Genomic DNA, 27,865 nt, shown 5'->3' with positions numbered 1-27,865 from the left:
TTTCTTAATTGAAAAGTCTCATTTATTTTTTAATAGTTTTCATGTCAGACTTTGAATCCATACTAGAGATTGTTACTGCCCTGCTGAATAAATAACAGCTTGGACCACTTAAAGATTGTAGCTGGTTGAAGCTGGTCTGCCAGCCTGGCCCATGGACTCATTAGCCCGGCCTGACCTCCATACATCCATGGGCCTGACCAGACGTTACGTAACATGAAAACAGCTCCACTTCCGCCTAGTCACACTTTGCGACAAGTCGTCAGAAGAAATCGACAGCCAGTCGAGACCTATGGCTCCCGTCGCCCAGCGTCAACTGTATTAAAAACTGTTTTAATTATACTACACATTTATTGGAGTGGTGCTATGTCTTCGGGGATGACGGGACGCACACCGTAAGTTTTTGTTTGCTTTTTTAAATATATTGTGCAACTTGAGTAACACGAGATAACGCCGCACTGCATTATGTGTAGCAGTAAGCTAGCCAGCCAAGCTAGCTGCATTGTTGAGGCCTGCTGTTAGCACACGGGCTATCACTTATGGGCGTAAAACTCAATACGAGTCGACTCTTAGGGTGTATGTTACAAGGTTACTCGAGCTCTACTGGCTTGAATATATTTATTTTTATTACAAAAGTCCAAATAAACAGGATCGTAACTTGCTAACTGAGGTAGCTCAACCTTAGCATTAGTATCAGTTACAGCTAGCTAACTTTGGCTGTTGCTGGCTTATCTGAAAATAAACTGTTAAAAACACGCAACGCATGTTCATCTGGCGCAAAACACACACTGTGCTTTTAGCTTAATCAAACCGACAATTGGTTTACCACCAGGCTCCTTAAAACTCCACTATTTCCTATTTACCTTCGTCTCGAACTTTGTACCGCTTCAACCGCTATCACGTTACCAGCGCCATTTGAATCAAATTATTAGATTTTTCTTGGGGAATATTTTACGTGTTACGTGACCAATTATTTATTACAACTACGGAAAAACAATGCAAAACATTTCCCTTTGCCCCTCTACGTAATGATTACCACTAATTTGCCCTGTGTTTTTATCTGAGTACTCTCAATGGTGTAGCTTATTACCACTTAAAGATCCATAAGATCTTAAAGATTTAAATGGCAAATACATGTTCTGCTGTCCCCTTTTTTATGTCGTTTTCCTAAAAGGTTAAAACTATGTATTAAACATTATTACAAATATGGTTATTTCATTTTTTGTCCGTTGTTTTTTGTTCTCAGGTGCCTAACAAGCCGATGGGATAAGACAGCCCAGCCTAAACAGAGAAGCAGTGAAAATGCAACCCACTCGCTGTCTTTATCAGGAGTCGTCGGCACTGCTGGTTCAAACAGCTCCGCTTCCCCGTCACAACAAGCGGGAGAGAAGCCGGCGCCTCAGGGAGGAGTTGAAATGGCAGCAGCCATGGCTGCTAAAATAAATGCCATGTTGATGGCAAAAGGAAAGCTGTTGACTCCTCCACCATTGCTTGCAAAGGTGCTCATGATTTAGACATCTGTGGTAAATAACTGTCTTGTTTATTGCAAAATTAGAAGGCTAACAGCTTTCCTTCTTAATTCTTACTTCTTTTAGATGCCTCGAAATATCCATGTGCCAAACACTACGGAAGAAATGGTGGTCACAGAGGTCGACATAAACGATGTACCAATAAATTGCAGGGAACTTCTTACTAAAGGCAAAACACAAGAAGAGGTAACTAGACAAAGAGCCCATGGTAACTTTTCAGGTGTCACACAAGATAAGTTCAAAAGAAAATGGACAGGCAAAACATTAAGAAACTCTATAAATCCCTCTTACATCTTAATCAGATATTCTATTCACTTTTCCAGATCCGACAGTTCAGTGGATCAGTCGTCTCAACGAAAGGCCATTACATGTCTGACGGGGAAAAAGGAAAAGCAGGGTCTGTATTTAGACACAGGATTTTTCTGATCCCAATTTAGACTATTTTTTTACACATTGAAAAAATGATGTGTTTTCAATGACATTTCTGATTTGCTTACTTTCAGACAAAGGCCTTTGTATTTGCATGTCCAGGGGAAGAACCAAGATCAAGTCAATAGTAAGTAGCACTTTTTTTTTTAAATGTGCTCTATTTGCTGATTCTGGCATACTCTTCTTCTCATGTAATTCACAAATGTTGTAAGCATTTTAATGCCTGTGGGTTATGACTGATGTCCAACACTTTACTGCAACCCCAGAGGCTGTGCTGAGGATAAAAGAGATAATCTCTGAAGACCTGTTGAGGGCCTCGGCGGCATCAGGAGGACATCAGGTGCCTATAATGCCTCCGCTCACACTCTACCCTCAGCCTCCTCGGCCCGTCATTTCCCCATCTGCACCACGGATGCCAAACACCAACTCAGTGCCAGGACATCGGCCTGCAGCTCCTCATTCAGGGGTAGGCATATTGGACATATAATACAACAGGGAAACAAGCTCAGGTCTATTGTATTGAATATTGATTGTCTGTGTCATGTCATAGTGTCAGTCAGAACTTTTCAAATGGAGGTTAAGAAAGTGAGGCAAATGAAGACCATGTTGCCTTCACTGATACCCACCTCCCAGATAAAGTAGCAGAGAGAACGTCCCTGGTCTAAAGGGAAAAGCCTTGGATTTCTGCGCCTGCTTACAAATCTTTCTTACAATTATTCAAGCTTTTTTTTAGATGTTTATAAAAAAACAGAATATGCAGGGCACATTAATTTATCCCATATTTCCCCACATCATCAGAGTTTTGTGCACACAAAGATTTTTGTGGGTCTGGACCAGGCGTGTCCCTCGTTCAACGTGAATGAAAAGGTGGAGGGTCCAGGAGGATCGTACCTGAGTCACATCCAGGCAGAGACGGGGGCTCGGGTCTTTCTCAGGGGGAAAAGTTCTGGCTACATCGAACAAGCATCCAAACGAGAGTCTTTCGAGCCTCTTTATGTCTACATCAGGTATGTTCTCAATGTTCAAGCTAAAAGAAACGAGACCCATGTTTATTTTGAAGGAAACCACACATAGATTAATTTAGTTGACTAATTTAAACATTTTCACTCAATAATAACAGACCATGACTTGACATCTTTGCTGAGTTAAGAATTAAGAGATCAACCCACATTAAATCCATTATTTGTGTTTACAGCCACCCAAATTCAGCTGGATTGGAGTCAGCGAAGAAACTTACGGAGAGTCTGCTGGAAACTGTAAGTTCCTGATACTGTTGACACAAACAAAGGTGTGAGTTTAACTGAATGAGTGCCTAATGGGAGGTTAAAGAAGGTGAAACTATTAAAGCATATAGTTCTTACTGATACCCACCTCCTAAAGTAAAAGTGGTAGTGAGAACCACCTGATCTCCAGAGATAGATTACGAGTGCTCTGCACCTACCCACAATGCAACTGTTGAAATCAATCAATGCAGCCTTTGTTGATTGCTATCCCTCCTTCAATATATTTGTCTCTCTCTCCAGGTGAGACAGGAAAATGCCCGTATGGCGTCGATGTACAGCGCCACCAGTTCAACACAACGTGAGTATTACTTTATTCCTCGTAACTAATTCCAACAGGGTGACCCAATATCAGGTACTAGCTGACTGCATCCATCTTGTTAATAATCATCGTGTGACATCTGTAGTGGCTCAATAAGTTAAAAATAAAACGTAACAGTCAAGAACACCGTTATTGGTTCATGTTATATATGCTATTAACTCCACGTTCTATACTTTCATTTCAGCATACGCAGCACATGGATTTCAACCTAATAGCAATTACTCTAGCCAGGGGTCCTGGTATAACTACCCAGCAAATGGGTATGCTGGCGGCTATTCAGCGTACTCAGGAGCCAGTGGTTATTGGAGTAATGCAAATGGTCCCCCAAGTCATTCTAACATGTCGACAAACCCTCCATCTTCTCAGGCAATGGTTCAGTATCCTGTGTGTCCTAGGAAACCACATCCCTATCTCGACCAGGTAATTGCTAAGGCTTCAGCAGCTGTGTATTTCGATATATTTTTGTATTATTTAACCTATAAAATGCTTAACTTTAAACCTGTACAGCCTTGAAAGGGTTGAATGCGTACTCAGGAGCCTCTATACCGTTGTGCACAGTTTTTTAAATCCTGTCACTGCAGCCGTGTGTATGTGTTGGTTTTTTCTCTACTGAAGGATGCTGGCAGCAGTGGGACAGTGGAGCCTGGAGGATCTTTAGACAACCCCCCTGACTCAGGAAGTCCCAGACGTCATTTCCAGGAGGGGGCTAAGGAGGAACAGGTTAGCTGATGAGTTACACCTCTACACATCGCTCACAGATGAAATAAAATACAAAGACATGAAATGACACACTATTACGTTCCATGAAAAGTATCAATCACAGTTGGGTTATCCTACATGCACACTGTCTCTGTTACTATGTTTTTCAGACTAGCTAAGTAGTGAGTCACATTATTGTTTCGTAAACATCTAACCACCGTTCCTAATACTGGCTGACTAACAAAGCTGAGCAGTGTGTTTTGAACACAGACATGGGATTAAGCTGCATCAATGTTAAACTCCTGGAAATTCCCAACATCATCTATCAACCCTTGGAGCACTTCAGGCTCTCTCCAACCATTTCCCTGCCTGTCATGAGACGTATATCAAAGGTTCAAATTACCATCCGAATCAGGCCGTGGCCTTTTTATTCAGCTTCTCCTCCTTTCAAAGTTCATTTTTCAAATAAGTGAGAAGGTTAAGTTTTGATAAGGTTTTCATGTGTTGAACGATGTTTTTCCAACACTCTCTTTTTATGTTTGTTTAGCCTTCCAGCAGATCTCCAGAGGGTCCTGTGAACCAAGAGACGGCCCTTCCTGCCCCCAGTGTTGGAAAGGAGAAAGTAGTAGAAAGGTAGGTTAATTGATTACGTTTTCCTTGTTAAATTATTCTTCATGAACTTTGTGAGGTGTAGATATTGATGTCTTTCTCTCGACAGGATTCTGATGCCCCCTCCCCCACCTCTGTTTGTGGCCCCTGCCCCTGTTGCACGCAAAAGGCAGAGAGACACAGAAGACCCAGTCAGTCTGACTGGCATCACCGCGTCTATGGGTATGCATTTCTTCATCTCAAATATCCTGAGGGTGATACCTCGGACATGTCTGTTGCATGTAGCTGCATCTCCCCCCATGGAGGAGTGGAGACCTGTGTGACGCTCCCCACTGGCAGAACCCACTAACGCACTTCTCCTGTATATGTCTTTTGTCTTTCCCTTGTTTTCTCTCTCAACATGTGCCCCTGGACGGCCTGTTATGGATGTGTGCTCTGCTGCCGTTTCATTTGATATCTTCCCATCCCTGGCTGTGGATCAAACGAACCCAAAAACCAACGCTAACATGGGACTCCTCAATGGGTTTCCTTTTCTCTCGCCCCCCCCACTCCCCCCTTCTCTCTCCTTTTCTCTGTCTCTTTTTTTATTGCGTTCTTACAGGTGTTCAAGATGAGATCGGCAAGAAGACGAAAGTGGACGAAGATACGTCTGGGCTAGTCCCCTACGGAGGAGACTCCTCCGACGAAGAGGAGGAGAGGACACGCAGCAGTAAGCCCGATCACTCATAACCCCTGCCCCCCCCCCCACTGTCCAGGACACTCACAGACCCAAAGTCTCCATTCGGTTTACCAACACAGTTCTCAAACCCGGAAAGGAAAAATCCGCCCTTTCGTTTTCATTCACTGTTTTGCCATTTTTTTTTTTTTTTTACTACAAAGAGGGAATGCATTGATTGCTGATTATTTTCCAAGTAGAGTTTACCATTTTAAAGCTTGCAGAATGTTTTTTTTTTCATCTCCATATGGCACTTAGGGAGAGGAACATCTGGCCCCACTTTATGTATCACATCCTTTTTAAAAGGCAGGGGACCAAACTTTACACACTGACAGGTTGACAATCGTAATATATCATTATTTTATAGCACAGATGATTATTAGTAAACGGGCTGTAAATGAAAAAACAAACACTGGTATGGTCTTTGAATAATCACCATCTCCTGATGTTTGGTGCTTTCGTGGACTCTTAAGGAGGAAAGGTTTTTATTGAATGGTCTTGGTGTACTTTTTCAGTTAGTTTTTTTTTTCTCGGTTATATCACACAAGGGGTGTGAACCCGTTGGTTTCTCTATAGTATTGCACACCTATACAGCAGTGGTAAATATAGAAAACCATGCCAACTATTTCATTGTGCATATTTTTGTAGCCAAATGACTTATAAAGCGCAGCACATCTTGTGGCTTCATGCTCATTAGAGATTGTAATGGTTTAGAAAATATAAATCTTTCACCTTTTGTTATCGCTGTCTTGATATAAACCTTTCTTTCTTACTCTAAGTGTCTGACTGACTCCAAAACGTCCACATACAATTATGAAAAGATGGTCATTTTTGTAAAGATGTCACTATTAAACAAATTACTCACTTTGATCAGTGTGAAAGTATTCAGGGTGGATTTTCCCTTTTTTTTTTAAGAGGTGAATACTATTGTATAACTACATGATCTTTTTTAATTTTTTTAAACCATCTTTTTGCTCATCAAAACAAGCCCCTTTATTTCCTATTTTTTAATTCAAACACTTGGTCTGCTGCAGTTACTGATGCTATAAATACATATTGTAAAATTCAGTGAAACTTTTTTTCTTATCTTGGAAAATGGTGTATGCCTGTTCCCATGGAATACTATAATAAAGAAACACTTATAAATAAATGCCTTATTGTCTTTGGATCCTGAACATCTTACACAATTGCAAAGAGCCGGCATATGCTTTTATTTATTGGGACTCTCCCAGAACTTTGGTAAGAAAAACAAAGTTATTTCACGTCCTTCCAGCCCTGGGTTTTATTCCGTCATTCTGCTGTCAGATGAATGCGTACTCAGGAGCCTCGATGCCGTTGTGCACAGTAAGAGCTCCTGGGTTATCCAGGCCAAAGCAGGGCTGCACATAATTTGGGAAGTTACAGTGGAAAGTGTGTAGGTGTTGTTCCAGATCCACGTTAAAAAAGGACAGAGTCCCCCTCTCGTAGTCCAGAGCCACACCGATCCGCACCGGGTTCACTGTGATCCTCAGGTCAGGACTGCAGCCGCCGTGCAGAAACTCAAATTTATGCCTAAAGAAAAAATGGCATTTTGTCAGCCATTGTAATTCAAGTTATTACCCGTTTTGTTTACACACAAAAGGATGTTTCTTTGGTGTATTATTGTGCATAGATAGAATGAACGAAAAAATGCTGTGTATCATATTTTAAAAACATGATGCTGTTGAATGAGTAATGTGAATAAATTGTTAAAATTATATTTATTACTATAAAGACGTTCACGACGTAAACCACATTCAGCCCTTGTGTGATCATTGCGCACTGCATGATTTACTCAATGTGACAATCCAAGTGTCCTGCTTTGAACCAAGATGAGTTGCCATGGCAACACTTATAAAGTAACTGATATTCCACTGTGTCTTCTACAATCAATAGGCTTCGTTTTGTGGGAGCGGATGCACCATTTATTTGCTTAGGAAAGGGAAATTTCCTGCGGCAAAAGATATATTTGTGGCCCAGATTCCATGTACTGCAATAGTAGACCCTCAGAGGATCAGCATGCTAATAGGATCAGATTGACTGGACATCTTTATCAACTTGGGAGGGAAAACATTCCCCAGCTTGTTTAATGGGGATGGGAATAACAAGTCAATCAAGGGACTGAGCAATCACTCAAAGATGGAGAAGTATGCTTATCTCTTATGTTTGAGGTCAGTTATAAAGCAGTTATATAGGAGGAATAAGGTTGTATACAAAGTTCTGTTGAGACAGCTTATGCAAATCTATATTATATAACCGTCTCAAACAGTCATTATAATATCCACAGTAATGCTTTTTTAACAGACATGATGCATTTACCTGGATGGAGTGAGAATGTGTCTCATACACCAGGAGGTGTTGTTGGCTCCGAGGTAGGAGTTCCTCTCCGTGTCCTCAGATGCAACTCCGATCCTGAACTCTGTCTCATCATCCACCTCAACTTCCCAGTAATGCCTGCCTCGTACTGGGATCAGATCCCCCAGGACAGCAACACATCTGTACACACAGCCTTACTTTACATATCTACACTCTTGGAAAGTCCCATTATCTTCTGTCACAAAAGACTCAATTGTATTTTTACCTGCTAAAGGTGTTGTTATCGTCTAAGGCCATAGCGCTGATTGGCAGCTCCTCGTCTCCATAGGAAATTGTGAAGCCATCCTCAGAGATGGAAAGGCAAGAATGGGCAGTTTCCTCCAGGAGGTAGAAGAGTGTACCTGTACAGGTCAAAGGCAGAGATGGAACTTATCAAAGTGAACTCACTGAAGTACGGTTCCTAAATACAATTTTGACTACTTCTATTTGATGCTACATTATTCTTCCTACTTCACTACAATTATTAAGCCATCTATAGTAAGCTATTGTACAGGTCAAGGTGTATAGAAAAACCTGATTCATACAAAGAGATGATGCATTTTTATAACTCAAACTACCAAACATAGACAGTTGTGTGACCATTAAAGAGGGTTTCATCCTCAGATTCTATCTATCTATTCTACATGTTTTTGCAATGGTTCCCAACCTGGGAAACATGACCCGTAAGGGGGTCAATAGATGGATCCAAGAGGACACGTGTGGCTGCTATGGCAAGGCAAGTTTATTTATATAGCACCTTTCAACACGAGGCAATTCAAAGTGCTTTACAACAATGAAAGACATTAAGAGCATTAAGAAACATTATGAAATGGCATTTAAAAACACTCATTTAAAAGCAAAGATAATAAATCATGAATAACAAAGGTACATGAATTTAAGTTACAGTGTAGTGTGAGATACACACATCTGAAATGTTTAGGTCTGACTCTCAATCATAGCTAACTTTTTAGCAAAAATCGTTTTCTTTTACCTCACTTTCTTTCTACTTTCTTTTTTAACTTATCCTTTAGTTATTTCAAGTGTTTAATGCTTAACGAACCCCTCTTTTGAAAATGTTAATCTACAATCCAATATTCAGAAAATTCAACAAATCTTGGGCATATTTGTGTAGCATATAACATTAATTTGCTCCCAGACATTCATGTGGCTTGCTAGCTATGAGTTATTTTACTTTAGATACTCAAAGTGAATTTTGTTGCTTTACTTCCGTACTTATTCTAAATGCATTTACTTCTAACACAATTTTTTTATAAATCAGTACTGCTACTTTGACTTCTTTCCCCCAATGTCTGAAAGTACCATGAACAGCTGATAGTGATGCCTCTCACCTGTCGTGGAGACGGTGATCACTTCACTCCTGTCGCTGGGCCCACCGATGTTGACTGCTCTCACAGAGATGAGGTAACGGCGTCCTGTCTGCAGCTGGATCACACACTGACAGGTTGGCACGGCTACAATAGACCTGGACGATTAACCAATGGGACAGAAGGCTGATATCACTTACTATTTAAATAGTCTTAATGCACAATGATGACAACTTTTTGGATTGGCTTTTATTTCCATATCTTCAGCAGAGTATAAAGCCTTGAAATAACAACTTGTCTCACAACTTCTGAAATAGTAGGTGGATAAACGGGGTGTTTAACCAAGAACTTTCTCATATCCAAGCACAGATCCATTACAGTTAATACCATTTAGGTGCCTCTTTGCAAAAAAATGCAGAGACTATTCATTATAAAAAAGGTTTTCCTGTTCTCCAAAGTGATCAGATGAAAAATGAAAATGACCCCAAATGTGAGGACGGTATTCGAGCTGTGCTGCAGGAGCTGAGGCTAAGAATAGATTTTCTGGGACAGAATGTCTTGATTCAGCAGCTCTATAACCATGGGACCTACAAAATCCCAAGCAAGCACTAACAAGGGCTTTTTTATGGATGTATTGAAGCAAAAGCCTTATTAAAAGGACAGGGCCGTGAAGACCAATATCACAGGGGTGCTGCATCTTTGAAGCTCTGCAAATTCACTGGAGCATTTTTGTGGGGCTATTTTTCAGGGCTATTTTTAGTTTACAAAAGAAAGCACAATTAAATCCTGAGCTTAGTACAGCAACCTTTGGTCACTGAGACAAATTATGTACGTCATTCCTCGAACCCGCACTCTTTGGAGTAAGCTAAACGTTTTCTCGTGTGAGCTACAAAGTCATTTATCACTTGATCTTTTTCATGGAATATTTCAGAAACAGTATTAAAAGGATTATTTCTAATGCACATGTACTGTTACTGATCATTTCTTTTTAAAGTAACTTGCTGTTTATTTTAAGTGAGTTTGTTCATTTATCTTAAACTATTTATTCTTCTCTAAATTGTAAAAAAGATTCTGCAATGGGAATATTCCTGTTAAAATAAAGCTTAAATAATCAAACTGTGGGTTTAAGTTAATAACTAGTTCTTACTCAGTTATGGCATTCTCTGTTCCATCAGTGCCCATCTCACTGAGCTCCACCGTGTAGGAGTCCACAGGGTTGGTGTTCCCTGACTCCCAGCGGATCAGAGCAGCCTCTGGACAGCTGGTACACTCCCTCTGCTTTATCACTGGAGGCGATGGCACTACAGCGAGAGAGCAATCACGATTTACACTTTATTCCTTCTAACATCAATCCTGTGAAGCTGGAGCGATTACAAAATAGATAACAACAGTGATTTCAGGAGACATCCTGAGACCACAAGACTATTATTTAAACTGTCACAAGTTTTATGAACCCTCGTGTTGTAGGAGTGCAACATTTATTACCTGTCATGTATAAGGCCTTCTCGCTCGCTGGGCTGATGCCCGTGGTGTTGGTGGCAGTCACCCAGAGTTCATACTGAGCGTTTGGCAGCAGATCTGCCACAGTGCAGTGGGTCTCCTTCACTTTCACCTTGCTGACTGAAAAGCAGGCAAATATGTTAATTATGGCTGCACTGATTACCATCATACTGCCAGTATTCTTCAGAGACATTTCCAAATCAATGTTATTCCAACAGTAGATGGTGTTATCATGCAATCTGTAGTCCGTGTCTTATACCAGGTGGTGCACAGGAGCTGTCTGCTGGTGTGTCCTCAAGCACCGGCCTGTAGTAGAGCTCATAGTACTCCACCGTGTCGTCGGAGAACAGGCTCCAGCACACACGCAGGGACGTCTGGGAGGCCGAGTTGGGCATCTGTGGGTTGATTACCGGGGCTGATGGAGCTGTTTACATATTGGAGAAACATTTTTTATTTGTTTTTTTATTATCACGTCATATGATCAAAAGTACAACGGTGCAGGAGCAGTTTTGCATAAAATGCATTACGACTGCTTGCTGTAGTTTAATCTAAAAGCGGACAACTTTTTCTGGTTTGGCTTGTTGGTTTAATTGTTTATGTCCACAACGCTTTTCCACTTCCCTACATTCACAACTTGGATATGACCATATCTGACCAATGATCTTTGTTACTCAGGTAAAATCATCCCTAAGATGTACTTAAAATATCACTGTAATCCTATCATTTGCTTTTGTAGGCTTACCATGTACCACAGCTCCCATCACAGTGATAACCTCAAGGATGTTTAGGGAGACTTCCATCATCAACTGTACTTCCATCTCCTATCTGTATAATGGCTTGTGGATAAAATCCAATAGAAATATATTTCCAATCCCCACAGTCTCTTTCTCTGCTAAACCCAATACATATTGTTGCAGGCAAATGATGTCTCCTATAAATGAACCCTCATCTCTTTGCTGTACTAATAATTAGTTATTGATTATTGGTAGCACTGTAGCTGATTTTGGGAAACTATTTGTAAATCAGACCTGGAACAACGTTGATGGAGTCCATCATGGTTTTAACATCCGACATGTCAGAGAGTGGTGTGTTAAACTCCAGACTTGTAGACAACGTGAGCTCAACCTCCTCTTTGGCAAAGTCCTCAATTCTTGTGTTGAACAAAAAAAAAAGTCTGAGTAATACAATTTAACATTTAGGGTCAAGCAGCTTGTGTCATGCTGTTTGTTTGTATAACACTTATTAAATGTTCAAAAGGTGTCTCTTTACATAATATAAGACTAAAGGCAAAAACATATTGTTAATCCATTGAAATCACACTGCAGTCACGGTCAGAGTCACACTATCAGGCATGCTCACTGACAAGCTTCATAATTACCTTTTAATGGTGGGCATAACTGCCTGTCAATAAAGTCAAAGAAATCAATTGAATAAAGTAAATAGATGTAGAATTACAATACAATATTTCATATCCACAATCACTATCAGCAGTGGTTTTAACATTGACAGTAACATCCTTCACTGGAGCTAATGTAATCTGCACTTGAACAAAAGCGTGGACACCTTGAGGAACAGCCTCTTGTCCTGGCTGCGGTACACCTTCTGGGCCGTCTCAATGAGCTCCTTGGAGGCGTCCATGGCTCGCCCACAGGCCAGCAGCTGCTTGTACAGCGCCTCCAGCTTGCCCTTCTTCTCCTCCTCCAGCCCCGCCGCTCTCTCGTCGTAACGCTGAGACAACGTCAGCAGCACATCGTTGTAGTGCTGCTCCAAGTGCTGCTCCTGACGGCCAAAATTCTCCTGCAAATACATTTATATGACCACAGTTAAAAGAGATTTACACATGTGTTGCGCATTAAACTAACTATGAAAAGAAGAGAAATTAGGAGAGGATGATGGATAAAGGGAGGCAGTGAATGATATGGCCGTGTTTGACTTCTGAGTTAGGGTCCTCCAGGAGACACACATCTACTTACAAAAATGAAATCTGACATATTGAACTTTCTTTTTGTCTTCGAGTTTAATAAAACTAAAATATTCGAAAATAAGTATTCCCAAAATGCTCACATAGCCATAAAATAATAAATCAATGTCAAAACACATTACCACAATCTGTTCCACTAAACGGAGAGTGTTTAGAGAATGACTTTACCTCCACAGTGAGAAAGATTTCTTCCAGATGACCTGCAAAGTTCTCCATTTCAGCAACTTTCCCTTGCAATCGATTCCTGACTGTGACGATCTCACCCTGAAAACAATTGAAAGTCAAAATTGCCTTTTTAATATAATCCAGTAACAACCATTTTTCAGCCTGTGTCGTCAGGACTTTCTGCTCATGTGACATTGTGTGTCTCGGTAACAAAAGCTTTCATGTGGACAGCTCCATCTTCTGGGATACAAAGAAACCTGAAATGATAGATATGCATGTGGAACGTAATTGCCATATTAAGAAAAGAAAAGAAAAATGGGCATGTTTTAATGGATTTAAAAAAAAAAACTAGTCATGGCATCTCTAGCAGGCAGGTTCTACATTTGTGCTGCTATGTTTACCAAGACCTTTTTAATAATTTAAGCCCAAACAAATAAAGGACATTTTTGTAATGTTTCATTCATACATCATGGGCAAAATATGTGTCAATGTCTCACCTCAGTTTCTCCCTCTCTGAACACATTGTCATCATCCAGTTCATCTTCTGGTGGGGTGGGAGATGGAAGGCTGTCCTCACAGGGCTCAAAGTGAAGGGACTCGTTGGTGTCTACAGAAAACCTCTGGAAGGTGGACACACCTCGGGGGGGCCTCGCTTCTCTGTCTGCCATGATGGTTGAATCTCTGCTCAAATCCTGGTGCTCAGCTTCCTCTGCAATCACATCCAGTGCGCCTCCTCTGATCTCAAACAAGTCCATGGGGAGAGGGGCTGTGAGTTTTAAAAATATTTTTAAAGTTTCGGATAAAAGATCTATTTACTTCAATCCTTTATTGATCAAAAACATTTAAGAACAAAACATTCTGCATCAAATAACAACTAAACAGAAACAACACACAAGAGAAGAACTAAAAACGACACTCTTCATTCATTAACCCACCAAGTTGTCTCTAACATAACAGTCTGCTAGTGATAAAAGGATGAATTGTGATTATATTATTTGATGCATGTTTACCTTGATAATTCAGCAAAACAGTCTGTTCTCAACGGCCATTTTAGGCCAACACTGGTGTCCGACAAGTCAGCTGTGAAGGCAGTCCAACCCTCACCAAGCAGCTGTGACAGAAATAGATGGTAGGCTACTCGGATTGCTCAAATATCACAGGAATGCCAAACACACATGCAGAATGTTGGATATTTATTGAAAATAAGCTCACAACTAATAATAAACCTTAGTTTTGATAACACTGTATACTCATGTAACTTAAAACCAGTATCAGTTTTCATTTATTGCTACTACTAAGGAGGTGGAATTCCCCTAACATGTGATTATTCAAAGGTCGAAGTTGAAAACATTGCCAGGGATATTATGATGCCTTCCCTGCTCCTCGTTAATAACACAATTTGTTCTTTCAGTACCTTGGAAACGAACAAAAATAGCTAATACTGATGATTTAACGTTAGAAATCAAGCAGCCCTGAACTTTTTTAACAATGCTATGTAATTTATTTTATTGAAAGTAGATGGGGTAAATTGTATTTATCTATGGTTTAAAATGTTGTGCTCTAGTGAAACTGATAGTTCCGGATATGTCAAAGGTCTTTGAATGCGGCTTACGTCATACCAATGGCGGACGTTGTAAACAGAGCCAGCAGCTTCTCTGGGGCCGAAGTGAAACCGCTGATTTTAAGATGAATAACGTAGAAACTGAGCGTTTGGACAGTCTGGATGGGTGGGTGGCGGTGAAAAGTAACATATTTGAAGAACAGGAGACGTTTAAGCTGGGCTTCATCGTACAGTGGAGCGTCATCGAGTGTAAATTCGCCGTCACCTGCCACAACAGGACGCTACAGCGACAGAAGCGCAGATCTGAGGGGGTCTTCGGGGACCCTCAGGTGAGCTGGGCCGGACTCTTCTCCGTCAGCGACCTCAAACACATCCACCTGCAGTTCACATGTGTGGCGGACATCTTGGCACACTGCTTCCCGGACTTATCAGAGTTTGAGCAAGGCAACATTTGGGATCTGCTCTTCCTGAGTCGCAGCAGGTCAGGAGGTCCCGGGGAGGATGATGATGAGGAGAGGGATACAGACACGCCGTGCAGGAAACTGGAGAAATACTTCAGCACTGCTATTGACGTGTGCGGAAGAAAGATAGTGCTCGACACGTTGTTCACGCAGGATGAGCGGGATGTTGAGGAGTACTTTGAAAATCTGCTGGAGTTCAAGAGGAAGAGCATGCAGGAGGAGATGTCGAGGGCCAAGGGTCACGTGCGACAGGTGAGGGATCAATGAGCCGCAGGTAGCAGTATTCACAAGCCTGGCAAAGATAGACCCATCGAGCTGCCCTGTGATGCACAGTCTGTGTGACTTAAACTCCGAATGAATGCAGCATTCTATTTTATTGCACTGGACAAGTAGGATTCGATTTAAGTGCTTCTATTTTATTTGAATATTTTGTTGATGTTTTTTAAAATTTCTTCCAAGTCATGTTGACGATTGAATCCTAATCCATTACTGATATTATGACTGCGCTGGATGAATAAGACACACCTATTGTGTATTGGCTTCTCCCCTTTTTTCTTTGCAGATCACTAGCTTCGATATCATGTGGATTTTTTTCCACCTTCTATATCATATGACTGTTATTATTAAAAAATGTGCAGTTTTCATTCCAAAGTTATTTTCTAGCTTTCATGTCATGAGACCCATTGACTCTGAATCAAGGCAGCATTGCAATTATACACTTAAAGAGTAGGACTTTTTTTAAAGGAATATTTTTGCTTGAAAATTCAGCACTTTTGTAGCGTGGAGCTCATACCTTTTATTTTTAGGGCACCAACTATTTTTTATTAACAGGTTTTATTTAAAAAATAAACACCTGTCATTTTATGTCGTTTTGCTCGTATAATATAGGATATAAATAGACTTCGCTCTATTTCAGTTTCTCCATGAAATGTTCTGCATTTCTTGCCTCTGTACACCAAGGCAAAAACGTGTAGAAGTATTAGAAGCTTTCTTTGAGGCTGTCAAAAATACATGTAGACAAGCCACACTAATATTATCTGAAGGAACGTTACATTTCTAAATGTTATACTAAAAGAAAGAAGATTTTGTGAGGATTTATTGAAAGATTTATTAGTAAAGGAAACTTCTGAAAAGCTTGACTGTATTTCCATTAATGATTTTCTTATGAATATTTCTCTACAGGAGTAGCACCACACAGTGGTGTTACACGTCTACTATGACACAGCAAATATTTCCTGTTTGTGTGTATTCAAAGCTTAAGATGTTGCAACACCACCATCACTGTTTCTCTTTCAGACTGTGATTATCGACCCTTTAAGTGATTTGTCCACAGAAATGTAACTTGACCCACCCATCCTCACCTTTTTGTTTACTTAAGATAAGTACACAATCCAGTCAGCTACACAGCATCAGCAACATCTCTACAACTAATGCATTTAAAGATTGCATACAAAAGAAACACTGATGCAGTTAAACCACCTTTTAGATCATATGATGCTTTGTTGACACTGTGCCAGAGAGCAGATCTGAGGTCATGGCTTGATGATGTTGGACTTTATTTGTACTTTATTTTACAGTTAAGCCTTATAATGTCGCCCTCTAGTGCATCAAAAAGTAGTGAATTATATTGCACAGGTTTGAGTATCTTCAAAGAATCTGAGGAAATGACATGACCTTTAAAAAATGCCTTTTAAAAAAAAGAAAATCTATCTGTATTTCTGCTTATTCCGTCATTCACACCTACATCTATGAACCGCGTTATTTCGTTTACCTGACAACTTTTCAGTTATTGATCAACCTGACCTGGGTGAACACAAGGTCTCATCACTTGAAACCCTTGATATATGCTCTTGATAATGGTATCAGATTTGATGGGACACTCATCATTTTGATGGGAACAACATTTGTTTGACTTCAACGTCTGAGAAATGACAACTGCCAACCTGCCGATTTCTTAGCTCAACCTTAAGCCGTCCTGGTTATGAAGGTGTATTCTCAAATGACTTTTATATTGACTGTTATATTACTATAATATACTTATATACTGCTATATGAAAAGGCACATAGAGCAAAGCTAGGCTGTGGGTTCACAATAAACCCAACTAATGGTGTTCAGTGTTTCCCCTAGGTTTACTGCTTTGGGGGGGTGCTGCCTGAGCGGGGGGGGGGGGGCATTGGGATATATATGTTTTAAATCCTCTGGAGCAGAGAGAGGAGCTGTGGATTATTGTTATTGATTAATGCATCAGTGTTTCTTCGGCCCATCCAGCGTTTAGAAGCTTTAACGCTTCTGCCCATTCACTTTGAATGGGGTGACGTCACGCTTTGCCGAACTGCATTGTGGGAGCGTTGCTTCGCTTTGCTCGCTTCAAAAGTTGAGCAATGTTCAACTCTTGAAGCTTCGGCGGAAGCGTCAGCCAATCAAATCACATGCCAGTACAAGCTTTAGCCAATCAAACCGCGTGCTTGTGTGTCCGGGGCGGGAAATTTATGTGATTGGTTGTTGGTCGAGTTTCAGACAAGCTCACCGGCAAGCTCACCGGCAAGCTCACCGGCAAGCTTCAACGCACGCCACCGTGTGGACGCTGCGTTGGGGTCAAAAACACTAAACTCACAACTTAAAATGAAAGCGTTTAGTTTATTTAATAAAAGAGCACATGTTCAATGTGAAAAGTGACAGTAGATATAGATTAGTTGCAATTTGGTGCTATATTTATTTATATATAAAATATATATAACGGGGGGGGCGGGGCTCCGTTGGCGGGGCGCAGCGCCCCTCCAAGACAATGGTAGGGGAAACACTGAGTGTTTATGTCTTCCATGTTGCAGCTCCTGCAGCGTCATGGCAGTGCAGACCGAATGGTGGCGCTGCTGCGTATCTACGAAGAAGAGGACGAGGCGTACCAGGACCTGGTCACCGTGGCTACCACCTTCTTCCAGTACCTGCTGCAGCCTTTCAGGGACATGAGAGAGCTGGCCTGCCTCTACAAGATGGAGATCCTGGTAAATAAAGACATCTAATTAGCAGCAATGCCTTTTTTAGGATGTGGTAAATTCATATAGATGTGTTTTTTGTAAAACTAATTATTGAATATCTTATTAATTGAAGTGTTAACGCACATAAATGAAAGGTTTTTGGAACATCCTCAGCTCGAGGCAAAATATCTGCAGACAGCTTTTGCCAAATTTGATGCAAATACACTTTTATAGCCAAAGAACATTGTCAAACTTATGTAACTGCTTAAAGATGCCAGTACTTGTGTTATATGCTCACAGTTCCTCCCACTATTTGTATCACTGTGTAACCACTAACTTGCAGCCTTCTTTCTTTACAAACACTTCCAATAACTCCAGACTGTGCACAGTCCACAAGTCAAGATATATTGAAAAAACTTAATAAAGTAGTCCATTCCCAATATTGACTACATGACTATCTAACAACATATTTAGATTAGATATATAAGAACAATATAGGGACATGTTTTAGCTTATACCTGGACATTATAACATTTCATAGATTTTCACATTAATAAATGGTAATTAACAGTTGAAATCCCAGTACGGACTAGATTTCATTCAGTGATCACTGCAGTTCCCTTTCAGTCTTAGCTATGTGTAGCTGTGCTGGTGTAAGGATTGAGCGGCTTCATCTCTCCCACTCTACATCGTGGTCTTGTCGTATAACTGTAGACATGTGATGGTGGAGTGATTGACATATTACATTATTTTTGTGTTGCATTCAAGCAGAATGTGTAAACAAACTTCAACAATAAACTTAAATTGAAGTATCTGCCAGAAGCCCAGAGTGTAAAGCTGTCCACTGTCTTTCTGGCTCTGCAGAAGACTTTAGAGTTTGAGGACTTGGGTCCTAAGAGAATTGAAGCTCTGGAGAAGGAGGCGGAGGAGTGGAGAACGAAAGCAGAAGACGCAGTCGCCTCGATTCAGGACATCACCGTCACCTACTTTGCACAGACTTCAAAAGCTCTGGCTGGTATAAATTGCTATCTTTATTTCTCTTATTTATGTATGAATTTATGACTTTTTATGTGTCTTTCCTCAGCACAGGAAATGAAGTGCACTCAGAGTCCCTAGTTGCACTGCAACAGCAAACAACATATTTATGAGATTTTATAAAGTTATCTCATATTCAAGTCCACACAAATAAAGATTTTCATATTAATTTTAAAGGAAATAGGTCAGGGAATGTAGATTACAAAACTCAAAACCGTATTTTATGGCTGCTGTAATTCTGTGTACACCTCGAATTGATTAGATTTTACTTTGTAAAAGTATCCATTTGGATTTGTAGCTGCTAATATAAGCTTTCTTTGTGTGATGCAGACATAACGGACCTTTTGTGATTTAATATCCAGGTATGTCAAAGCAGATGGAGGAGGACAAGGCTCGTTTTGGAGCGGCTGCCTGGGCATCTGCAGCTCCCAGACTGGAGAAACTGCGCTTCCTCTTGGCCAAAGAAACCCTGCAGCATATGAGAGCTAAAGAGATGTGCCTGAACCGCAAGAAAAACGGCATCAGAGAAATGGTACATTTTGTAAATAACCATAATCCCCAGTTTTTTTTTGTAATGGTTCTGGTAGCATCAGCATAATCCACAATGGTGTATCAGCTGGACAGTTGTAAGGCTTTATTTGTTATTCAGATCCATCTGTCATGTATCTCTTGTAATGGTATGTCTGTAGAGATGTGACACAGTGAATCTTCCACTTGGTATGCAAGTCTGATGTGAATATCTGGCTGCTGTGGTCCTTTGATCTATTTATAAAGCCTCAGTAAAAACACAGAAATGTCCCCTGATACACCCCCAAAACCTGCATGCATGAATAAGTCAGTGCATCTGAGTCTATTTACATTCTCGAACGTGCCAGCTACTGTATCTGCATATCTGTGAGTTCAGGGGCCGTACTCTAATGTGAGGATCACATTATTTTGGGTAGACCACAGCAAGCTACTTTCTACCGTAGGGTGTCATGCTGCATATTTTCACTTTTTGTAAAGAACACCTTCAGCAGCTTCACCTTAATGTGGCTGCATTATTCATCCATGTCAGCTCTTTGAAAGTCAGGATGCCGGCAGTATCTACCACAGTGAACTCACCATGAGCCCTCACAGACACAGATGTGTGTGAGCATTGAAAAATAAGATCAGTACGCCACACCTATGCAAAATCTTGCAATGTGTATCTGTGTGCCGGCACACTGTGACAACTTAACATACTGTGTGTATTGTTGAAAATCAATGCACTCTACAGCTTTATTGATCTACCTAGCTATATTCAGACGGTGTATGTATTCACATAATTCAAAATGTTAACTGAAATACACCTGCTTTTATTGTGCCAGCTCATTAACTACATGTCAGGAAAACTTAACATAACTCTCCTACCTTGGTTTCAGTGTGTTGCATCACGATGTGGATAAAAAACTGTCTTGAAAGGTTATCAAGGTTATAGCAGAGATTATTTTTAAAATGCCCTTGTTATCGAGTTTAAGGGCACTCAAGCAATCTTTTTATTATTATTATTTATTTATTTATTTTACCAGGCAGGAAGTCGCTTCAGAAATACTGTATCTTGTTTGAGGGAAACCCTGGCAGAGACAGCACAACAGTTAGTTTAAATATAAATTAAACACAACAGACAGGAAAAACAACCATCAACACACAATGAAGAGAATATATCCGGCTCATTGAAAACACTTTTCCGTTACACAGACCTTTTTACATGGCTTTAAATCTCAAGGCAAAAAATAACAAACAGAGATGTCTTGAATAAGATTATGTTTAAGATATTCTTTCACAAAATAGTTTAGAGTTGAGTCTAAAGTAAAATCCATTCAATGTGTATTTCAACGCAGCAATTTTATTTTAAAATAGCCCCTGCTTGCAACCTCCTCCACATCTCTCTGTGAGAGATAACCACCAAGTTTCAAGTTTCAAGTCTCTTCAAGTTTTTTGCTTACTGAAATGAATGAAAACCAGCAGCTAAATCATCCAAAACTCATGATGTGACTTTAGAAAATGGTCAATAAGCAAGCATTTTAAGTTGTTATTAGTCTGTACAACACAGAGCAGTAAGTGTGATCCTCTGACTTGTGTGTGTTGTTGCGGTGCAGCTGGGCAGCCTGTCTGGCAGAGTCCAGAGCCACAGAACTGATCCCAGGTCTGAGGACAGGCAGCAGCAGGACACAGTGGACCAGCTGGAGATAAGATTTTATGAAACCCAACTCGAACTGTACGACACCAAGTTTGAGATCCTGAAGAACGAGGAGCAGCTGCTGGTGGCTCAGATAGACACGGTGCGACGGCAGATCAAAGGTAGACGACTTAATTTAAATATACAGTACTTCAGTTAACAACCCTTATCAAAAAAGTGTCATTTTGATAAGGGGGGTCCCTTATCAAAAAAGTGTCTTTTTGACAAGGGGGTATTTATTAAAACGTTTTCATTAAAGAAAACATAATGGCAGAAGCTTCAGCACAAGATACTGAGAGAAGGCTCAAGATGTTCTCACACTGTGAAACTGTAATTGGAAAAGAATAACGGCCCTCACACAAACACACAAATGTCTCCATCTGTATTTCAATTCAAGGCAGTCAAAGAGTGGATGGCTGCACTTGAACAAGGTAATGCTTTGCAGTATAACAGCCCTACTCTAGCTGAAGGGGCACTCAACAACTGTTCCTGTTGTCACTCCACCCATGCATGTACAAACTATCACTGAAGTACTTAATACTGAAGTAAAGTTACAATGTGATTACTCTCAGGCATGTACCAGATTCATAAGGTGAAGCAGCTCCTGGTTTCTGCAGGAGGTTTTTTTTTTGGGATGTATGGATGTTTATGCGTTTGTCTGATGTTTAAGCAGTTATGACTCTAAGAAGGAGAACAATTTGGACGCAAATTGTGTCAACCGTTAAGGCGGAGGCGCGTGTCAGTTTAAAAACCTGTAAAACATTTTTTTTTTTGGGTAACAGACCCTTTAAAATACTTCCATGTATTTTGATGTTGACATGAAATGCCACATCTCTGTGGTTTTTGTATATTTTTTCCTCACACCTTAATGTCACACTACACTTTTGTTAAACATATGTATTACAGGACTGGATTATATTATGATGTACAGGGGTTCCTCGGTGTCTTGTACACTGGGTTTTCTTCGGGGACATATTTTGTGCATGTAAATCATTTCCTAATTGCTCCTCCTGGGACATCTGGTGTTGGCTTCCAAGTTGTGTGCCTGTCTGTTACTTCAACTGGGTTCAGTTTATTATCCCTACATAAAAGTGGCAACGTGTCCTCTACCAGTTGCTCGGTAAAGAAAGCTTCAGGACAGCTGACAGAAAATATGAGATGTTTGAATCCACGGAGGCTGCTGAATTTAATGAGCCTTTTAACGGAGTTTACACGGTAAATAAAATGCTCCTCAGTGGGCACGGTGTTTTTTTCCAACTACTTGTTTGAAAATATGAATAATTAATAAGAAATCTTAGTTTTTCACAGCTAACGCAGATGACCTGTTTTTTTGTATGCATGTAAACATCGAAACCAAAATGAGCTGTACTGTCAGATTAACTTGAAAAGTACAAGTTATATGCAGCTCGTCAGTAATGAAATTAAGTAATTAAACTTCACTGAAATCAATCTGCAAGACCCTTTGAAACCTAGTCTAGGTGCCCTAGGAATTTCTTTGATTATTCAAGCAGAGATCTACCTGCATTTATCAGGCTTTCATAACACCCTATAAATAAAATGATATTTACTTCTTACTTGTTTCAGAAGTTTACCAACAAATCAGGAAAATGATCTGATTGTGATGTGCCTGTACAGTTTAACCTGCACGACTGTGGTTTACATCACAGCTTCTGAGCTTGTTTGTGTGGCATATTGGTGTACACAGTTTTAAATAGACGTAGCACATTTTTACATCACTGAGCATAATGTCATCTCTGTTTAAAGCTATAGAAAGCAGTCGTGAAGGTGTTAGAGTTACACTTGAGTGAGTTTAAAGAGCAGCGGTTGAACAGGTTAACGGTGAGTCTTGAGTGATGGTATTTCCTTTGTTTTGTAGAGCTGAAGGACGAGGTGGTGTACTATGATGTGTGTGAGGATACAGAGGAGCTGCACAGCTTGTTCCACCCAGGTGTTCAACAGAAAGACCCCCCCGCTCTCACTCAGCTCAAACGACGGCTGCAGACCTTGGAGACCAAGAGAGGCGGCATCTGTTCCCGGAGAGCTTACCTCCGAAACAAAAAGGTGCGGGCAAGGACCGAGGCAGATTTTTAAATAGCAGATAATACACTACATTTAAATGTTAATAAAAAACGTTTGTGGCATGTTCCTCACTCCATCACGTCACAGCTCATTGCTTTAAACGTTTTATTTTAGCAGAGTAATTGAAGCACAGTTGGTGCAATTGGCATTTTCTCTTGTTGCTGGCTTGGTGTCTGATTTAAAAACCTAAAACATTTTATTGCTCAGAACAAAGTGTAAAGAATCCCCTGGTTAGTTAGAGGCTCCCAGGAAGCACCCACAGATATCAAAAGGCATGAATATTTAAAAAAGCAGCAAAAAAGAGCAACATTGTAATATTTCAAAAAGCTTAATAACTGAGGCGTTATTTGCCCACTGTTATCAGTTTTATATATACAGTCTATGGTTTAACTGCAGTTTATCTTCTTATACATTAGATGTCAAACTGTAATTGAATAATTCTATGTATTTTTGAGTGTGGGATGTTTGTGTGTTGTTAGGATCAGTGCATGGAGGCCCAGGAGCAGAAGCAGCTTCCCGCCAAGCAGAGCTCATTACTCTTCAACCAGCATCATCATGTCCACATGGTACGTCCCCATGGCAACCAATCAATTCACAGAGAAGCTTGAAACGTTGGCAAAAAACGATGCAAATTACGCCTGTTTTTTCCTTATATCTCTCGCTGTCTCCCTCTGTTGTCCACAGAAACGAGAGAAGAGGAAAGAGGAGGACCAGATGAGGAAAGAGTGGGTGGACCAGGAGCGAGAGAAAACTCTGAGCAGATTACGATCCTTCAGAGAGGTCAGGCTCTGTCATTGCCTCTGCTCAATGAAACACCAGAGGCAAAATGTAGTTATTAGCTACTCAAACCCAGTGCCTTGGTAGTAGGGCGTGGTATCGGTTCTCAATACATTTTTGGTATCAACCGAAATAACCTATTTCCAAATACAAACAATGAAGTAGAAAAAAAGGTATTCAATTAAATACATTTAAAAAACCTTTTCAACAACAGTCAGCCAGTGTTTACAGTGCATGCCATGATGTTTAGTTCAGCACCTCAGGATGCCTTTTAATGACTTTCGCGTGCCTGAGGTTCCTCAAGCATCATCAGTGAGTAAAAAATATAATTTCTGAGTTTTTTCAGTGCGTGCGTGTTTGCACAGTCTCTGTCATTTCAGTTTAAACTCAAGTCATTGTGAGAGCTATTTAAAACAGGAGAACATTACACTGCGTGTTGTTGTGCCTCTCTCAGAACATAAGACAACACAATGTCCTCTAAAAAACATTCTCCCTCTCTTCGTCTTTTTCAAGAGGCGACATGGCCAGTACATCCTGAAGACTCCTCAGTCCAGGATGTCTCCCACCGAGGGGCCGTGTCCCTTCCAGCCTCTGTCCATCATCAGCCTGGGCCCCCCCGAGGGCCCCCCCCGAGGGCCCCCCCCCTGTCCGGCCTGCACCCAGACGCAATAAAACACCCAAGAAAAAGCAGCCTCAAGACATCCCTGTCCAAATCTTCGCTGCACCGCCACCTCCAGCAACTTCCCCCCCCACTGCACCTCCTCCACCACCACCTCCTCCACTTCCCCCCGCTTTCCTGCCTCAAAGAGCTTCACCTTCCTCTGAAGACACACCGATGCCTCTCCGTGAAAAAGAGGACCCTCCTTTTCAAGCCAAGAACACGCTCAAACAAAATTTAGGTGAGGAGGAAACACATGCATGATCATTTAAAGTTTTATGAACCTGTTAAAAGTGTGTGTGTGTGTGTGTGTGTGTGTGTGTGTGTGTGTGTGTGTGTGTGTGTGTGTGTGTGTGTGTGTGTGTGTGTGTGTGTGTGTGTGTGTGTGTGTGTGTGTGTGTGTGTGTGTGTGTGTGTGTGTGTGTGTGTGTGTGTGTGTGTGTGTGTGTGTGTGTGTGTGTGTGTGTGTGTGTGTGTGTGTGTGTGTGTGTGTGTGTGTGTGTGTGTGTGTGTGAGAGGAGGAGGCGTTGTGTTCCTGCTGATGCAAACGTAGCTCCAGGGTTGCCTGTGACGTCCAACAGCACTTAATATTTTCTAAGCCATTCAAGACGATGTTGTTTCTCCAAAAATCGCAGTGTAGTAAAGTAAAAATGTTAAGACGCAGAGACAGTACTTTATTCACGTCCAGCTTCTTCATTTATCCTAAAAGTATCTGTTTTCCTTTATTGCTGTATTACTGCAGGAACAATGGATGAAGTGTTGGCCTCATTGCAGCGTGGACAGATTCAGCTTAAAAAGGTCTCCTCTCCAAAGACAGCGTCCCCTGCTGGAGACACGAGGACCACTCTGATGTCTGCCATCAGACTTGGAGTCACCCTGAAGAAGGTGAGATGTTTTGAAGAGCAGAGATCCACACACAGCTAGGTTCACATATCAGCCAGGCCAATATATTGACTGATCTCAGCCTGTTGCACAGATACTGTATGTATGGTCATCACAAGAACTCTGAAGGTTCGTTTTTCTGTAAAAAACTAGCATATAGTCCTGGGACGATACAAACATTTAATTTCAAGATTACCCGAGCCATAATAATTCTGACTTTCGACATAATGCAAATAATCATTAAAGCATACTCACCATAAATCATACTTTACCTTACATGTTGTCATGAAACACATTTTTTATTGCATGACAGACAACTTTAGTTCTCATTGAAAGTCTTTCTTAGTTGTAAAACGTTAAATATGGTAATAAGAAATCAATACAACAACAAAATATATATATTTTGTGTGTTTCTTAGAAGATAATTCCTGCATTTCTTAAATCAGGCTCTCATTTTACAACTCTACCATTTATACAAGCTGTTTTGTCACTGGTGTTGATATTCACACTTATCCTGCAGATTGAACACACTCAACAAGTTATTGTGAGTGTTTTGTATTGAGTTTTGTGATAAAATCCTATATTTTCCTATGCCGACGAGCAAGTGTAAACGCTGACCTTTATAGGCAGCAGCAGACACAGCAGTCGTAACGTTAATAACCGCTGGAATGTATGTAGCTGCATCAGTGTCAGATCAAAGCTATCTTCCATGTCATTATTTACACCAGGGCTTTACCAATATGTGAAAAATATCTTTTGCAGAAAAAAAGTATATTGATTTCAGTTTTCAGAGATGTAAATGCTTAAATCTACAATCTTGTTGTATTGTAGATGGTTCCTGCACATGGAGAAGTACCGACGAGCGAAGAAAACGAGCTGGAGCGCAGCATCAAAGCCGCCATGATGAGGATGAAGAAGGTTGCAGCCGACTCTGACTCTGACGACAGGGAAGACGAGACACAAAGCACTGACTGGGACAGCTGAACGAACACACACACACACACACACACACACACACACACACACACACACACACACACACACACACACACACACACACACACACACACACACACACACACACACACACACACACACACACAGTTTTTCAACATTACCCCCTCTCTGTTTGCTTGATGGTTCTGAACTACAGCTTATGTTGCTGCCAAATGTTCACAGAAAAGCTTCCTCTTAGACACGGATGGGATTACGCCTCTTCTGACTTTAACATTGCACTTTTCAAAATTGCCCCGAGATGTTGTAATACATCCAGACTCGCTCAAATCCAACCAAGCAGCTCGAGGCAGAATCAGGATGTAGTCTTCTTAAAAGCTGCGGGTTTGCAGAAATCCAGAACTGAGCAAATGAGGCGTTGTGTTTCAGCGCTCATTAAGGAGAAAAGCAGAGCAGTGGGGCTGTAGTACTGTGTGTAAATGATTGCATTTCTCCCAACTTGCCGCCTAAAGGCCTTGTGAGACTGCACACAGCAGGGGAAGCCTGTGCTTCACAAGTACACTGTCACAAATACTCAGTTTCCCACATTAAAAGGTCTAAACTGGGCTCTTTGAATTATCTTTGAATGTAATGAAATCTGAACAATTGTTTTTTTGTGTGTTACCAGACCCCAAAGGGCTGTAGCTAACTGAGTTTTGTAGTTTTTGCATATAACTAAACACATGAAGTGCAGCACTGTTAACTATTTACAGCCTTCATGTCTTTGTCGACGTCATTGTTTGTACCCAGGCTTTTGATGCACTTTTCTCTCATCTCTTTCTTTTAGTGTCAGAAATGTATGAATGTGTTGGGGTTCATTTAAGTGAAATTGTAATGTCTTCCTCTTTGATGCCATAAGAAATGTTGTGACCACAACTTTTTTTAATAATCAATACATCCTCTAATTATAACAATGATGTCATGTGCAAGGCTCTGTCTATAAATGTGGTTAAATTGTGGGGGAAACATCTGAAGCAATTGGAAACAGGACTCAGAGAGGCACGAGGAGAGCTGGAGCTTTGATGGCAAACACTGGTGGTTTATTTGGAGTTTACGGCCGGAGAATTGACAAGACAGGCGGTGTGTCATGAGTTGACACAGCGGTTGCCAAACCAATTCTGAAGAACTCTTCTGCTGCTCGAGGTTTTAACTAGTTTGGAGTATAATAATCAACATTCTTTATCAGTGAGACTAAACAAATATGGACCCTGAATCTAACTAGAGCTCTCGTCCATAGAAAAGAATGTGCGCCAGGGAACCTACGTCCCTGAACCGTAAACTACCTCATGGCGGCTTGTGCTCTGTCATAGACTGGCAAC

The 27,865-nt window shown here is 40.9% G+C and overlaps 3 protein-coding genes and 1 non-coding gene across 5 annotated transcripts; 3 read left to right on the top strand and 1 right to left on the bottom strand.

Moving 5' to 3' along the window:
• Window positions 1–204: 204 nt before the first annotated feature.
• On the top strand, window positions 205–6,730 carry LOC117471334 (KH homology domain-containing protein 4-like). The gene is made up of 14 exons (XM_034116261.1): window positions 205–392; window positions 1,244–1,496; window positions 1,593–1,712; window positions 1,850–1,923; window positions 2,030–2,082; window positions 2,222–2,421; window positions 2,754–2,962; window positions 3,151–3,211; window positions 3,479–3,536; window positions 3,742–3,977; window positions 4,173–4,277; window positions 4,804–4,889; window positions 4,975–5,087; window positions 5,467–6,730. Exons 1-14 carry the CDS (start codon window positions 214–216, stop codon window positions 5,592–5,594), a joined length of 1,875 nt encoding a protein of 624 aa, XP_033972152.1. The 5' UTR covers window positions 205–213; the 3' UTR covers window positions 5,595–6,730.
• Window positions 2,527–2,658, top strand: LOC117471923. The gene has a single exon (XR_004554840.1). It is a non-coding gene; the product is annotated as a small nucleolar RNA SNORA47 (small nucleolar RNA).
• On the bottom strand, window positions 6,483–14,576 carry LOC117471333 (fibronectin type III and SPRY domain-containing protein 2). 2 transcript variants are annotated; one of them, XM_034116260.1, is made up of 14 exons: window positions 14,537–14,576; window positions 13,935–14,035; window positions 13,422–13,690; window positions 12,928–13,023; window positions 12,342–12,575; window positions 12,157–12,179; window positions 11,807–11,928; window positions 11,038–11,202; window positions 10,764–10,898; window positions 10,426–10,579; window positions 9,303–9,436; window positions 8,180–8,315; window positions 7,918–8,094; window positions 6,483–7,131 (listed from the first exon to the last, which is right to left on the bottom strand). In XM_034116260.1, the coding sequence occupies exons 3-14, from the start codon at window positions 13,677–13,679 to the stop codon at window positions 6,882–6,884; spliced, it is 1,884 nt and encodes a 627-aa protein (XP_033972151.1). In that variant the 5' UTR covers window positions 13,680–13,690; window positions 13,935–14,035; window positions 14,537–14,576; the 3' UTR covers window positions 6,483–6,881. The 2 variants fall into 2 exon arrangements, with proteins under 2 accessions (XP_033972151.1, XP_033972150.1); XM_034116259.1 differs by lacking the exon at window positions 14,537–14,576 and having other exon boundaries at window positions 13,935–14,216.
• On the top strand, window positions 14,542–27,463 carry LOC117471335 (WASP homolog-associated protein with actin, membranes and microtubules). Its single transcript, XM_034116262.1, is given in 12 exon segments — window positions 14,542–15,198; window positions 17,776–17,949; window positions 18,787–18,937; window positions 19,320–19,489; window positions 21,078–21,279; window positions 23,034–23,218; window positions 23,716–23,802; window positions 23,921–24,016; window positions 24,527–24,637; window positions 24,639–24,912; window positions 25,414–25,556; window positions 26,385–27,463. Coding segments are annotated over 12 exon segments (2,334 nt in total). The 5' UTR covers window positions 14,542–14,610; the 3' UTR covers window positions 26,538–27,463.
• Window positions 27,464–27,865: the final 402 nt, after the last annotated feature.

Source organism: Trematomus bernacchii, unplaced genomic scaffold (genome assembly GCF_902827165.1).
Source record: "Trematomus bernacchii unplaced genomic scaffold, fTreBer1.1, whole genome shotgun sequence".
Taxonomy (NCBI): Eukaryota; Metazoa; Chordata; class Actinopteri; order Perciformes; family Nototheniidae; genus Trematomus; species Trematomus bernacchii.
This window is presented reverse-complemented; position numbering and strand designations above follow the sequence as displayed.

Bases quoted from the DNA above. Each gene is read 5' to 3' on its own strand.
- LOC117471334 (XM_034116261.1), top strand. From the start codon at position 214: ATGAAAACAGCTCCACTTCCGCCTAGTCACACTTTGCGACAAGTCGTC. The intron at 2,963-3,150 runs GTATGTTCTCAA...TTGTGTTTACAG, and splicing joins CCTCTTTATGTCTACATCAG to CCACCCAAATTCAGCTGGAT. The intron at 3,537-3,741 runs GTGAGTATTACT...CTTTCATTTCAG, and splicing joins CGCCACCAGTTCAACACAAC to CATACGCAGCACATGGATTT.
- LOC117471333 (XM_034116260.1), bottom strand. From the start codon at position 13,679: ATGGACTTGTTTGAGATCAGAGGAGGCGCACTGGATGTGATTGCAGAG. The intron at 8,095-8,179 runs GTAAAAATACAA...CTGTGTGTACAG, and splicing joins GATAACAACACCTTTAGCAG to ATGTGTTGCTGTCCTGGGGG. The intron at 7,132-7,917 runs GTAAATGCATCA...TTTTTTCTTTAG, and splicing joins CACATTCTCACTCCATCCAG to GCATAAATTTGAGTTTCTGC.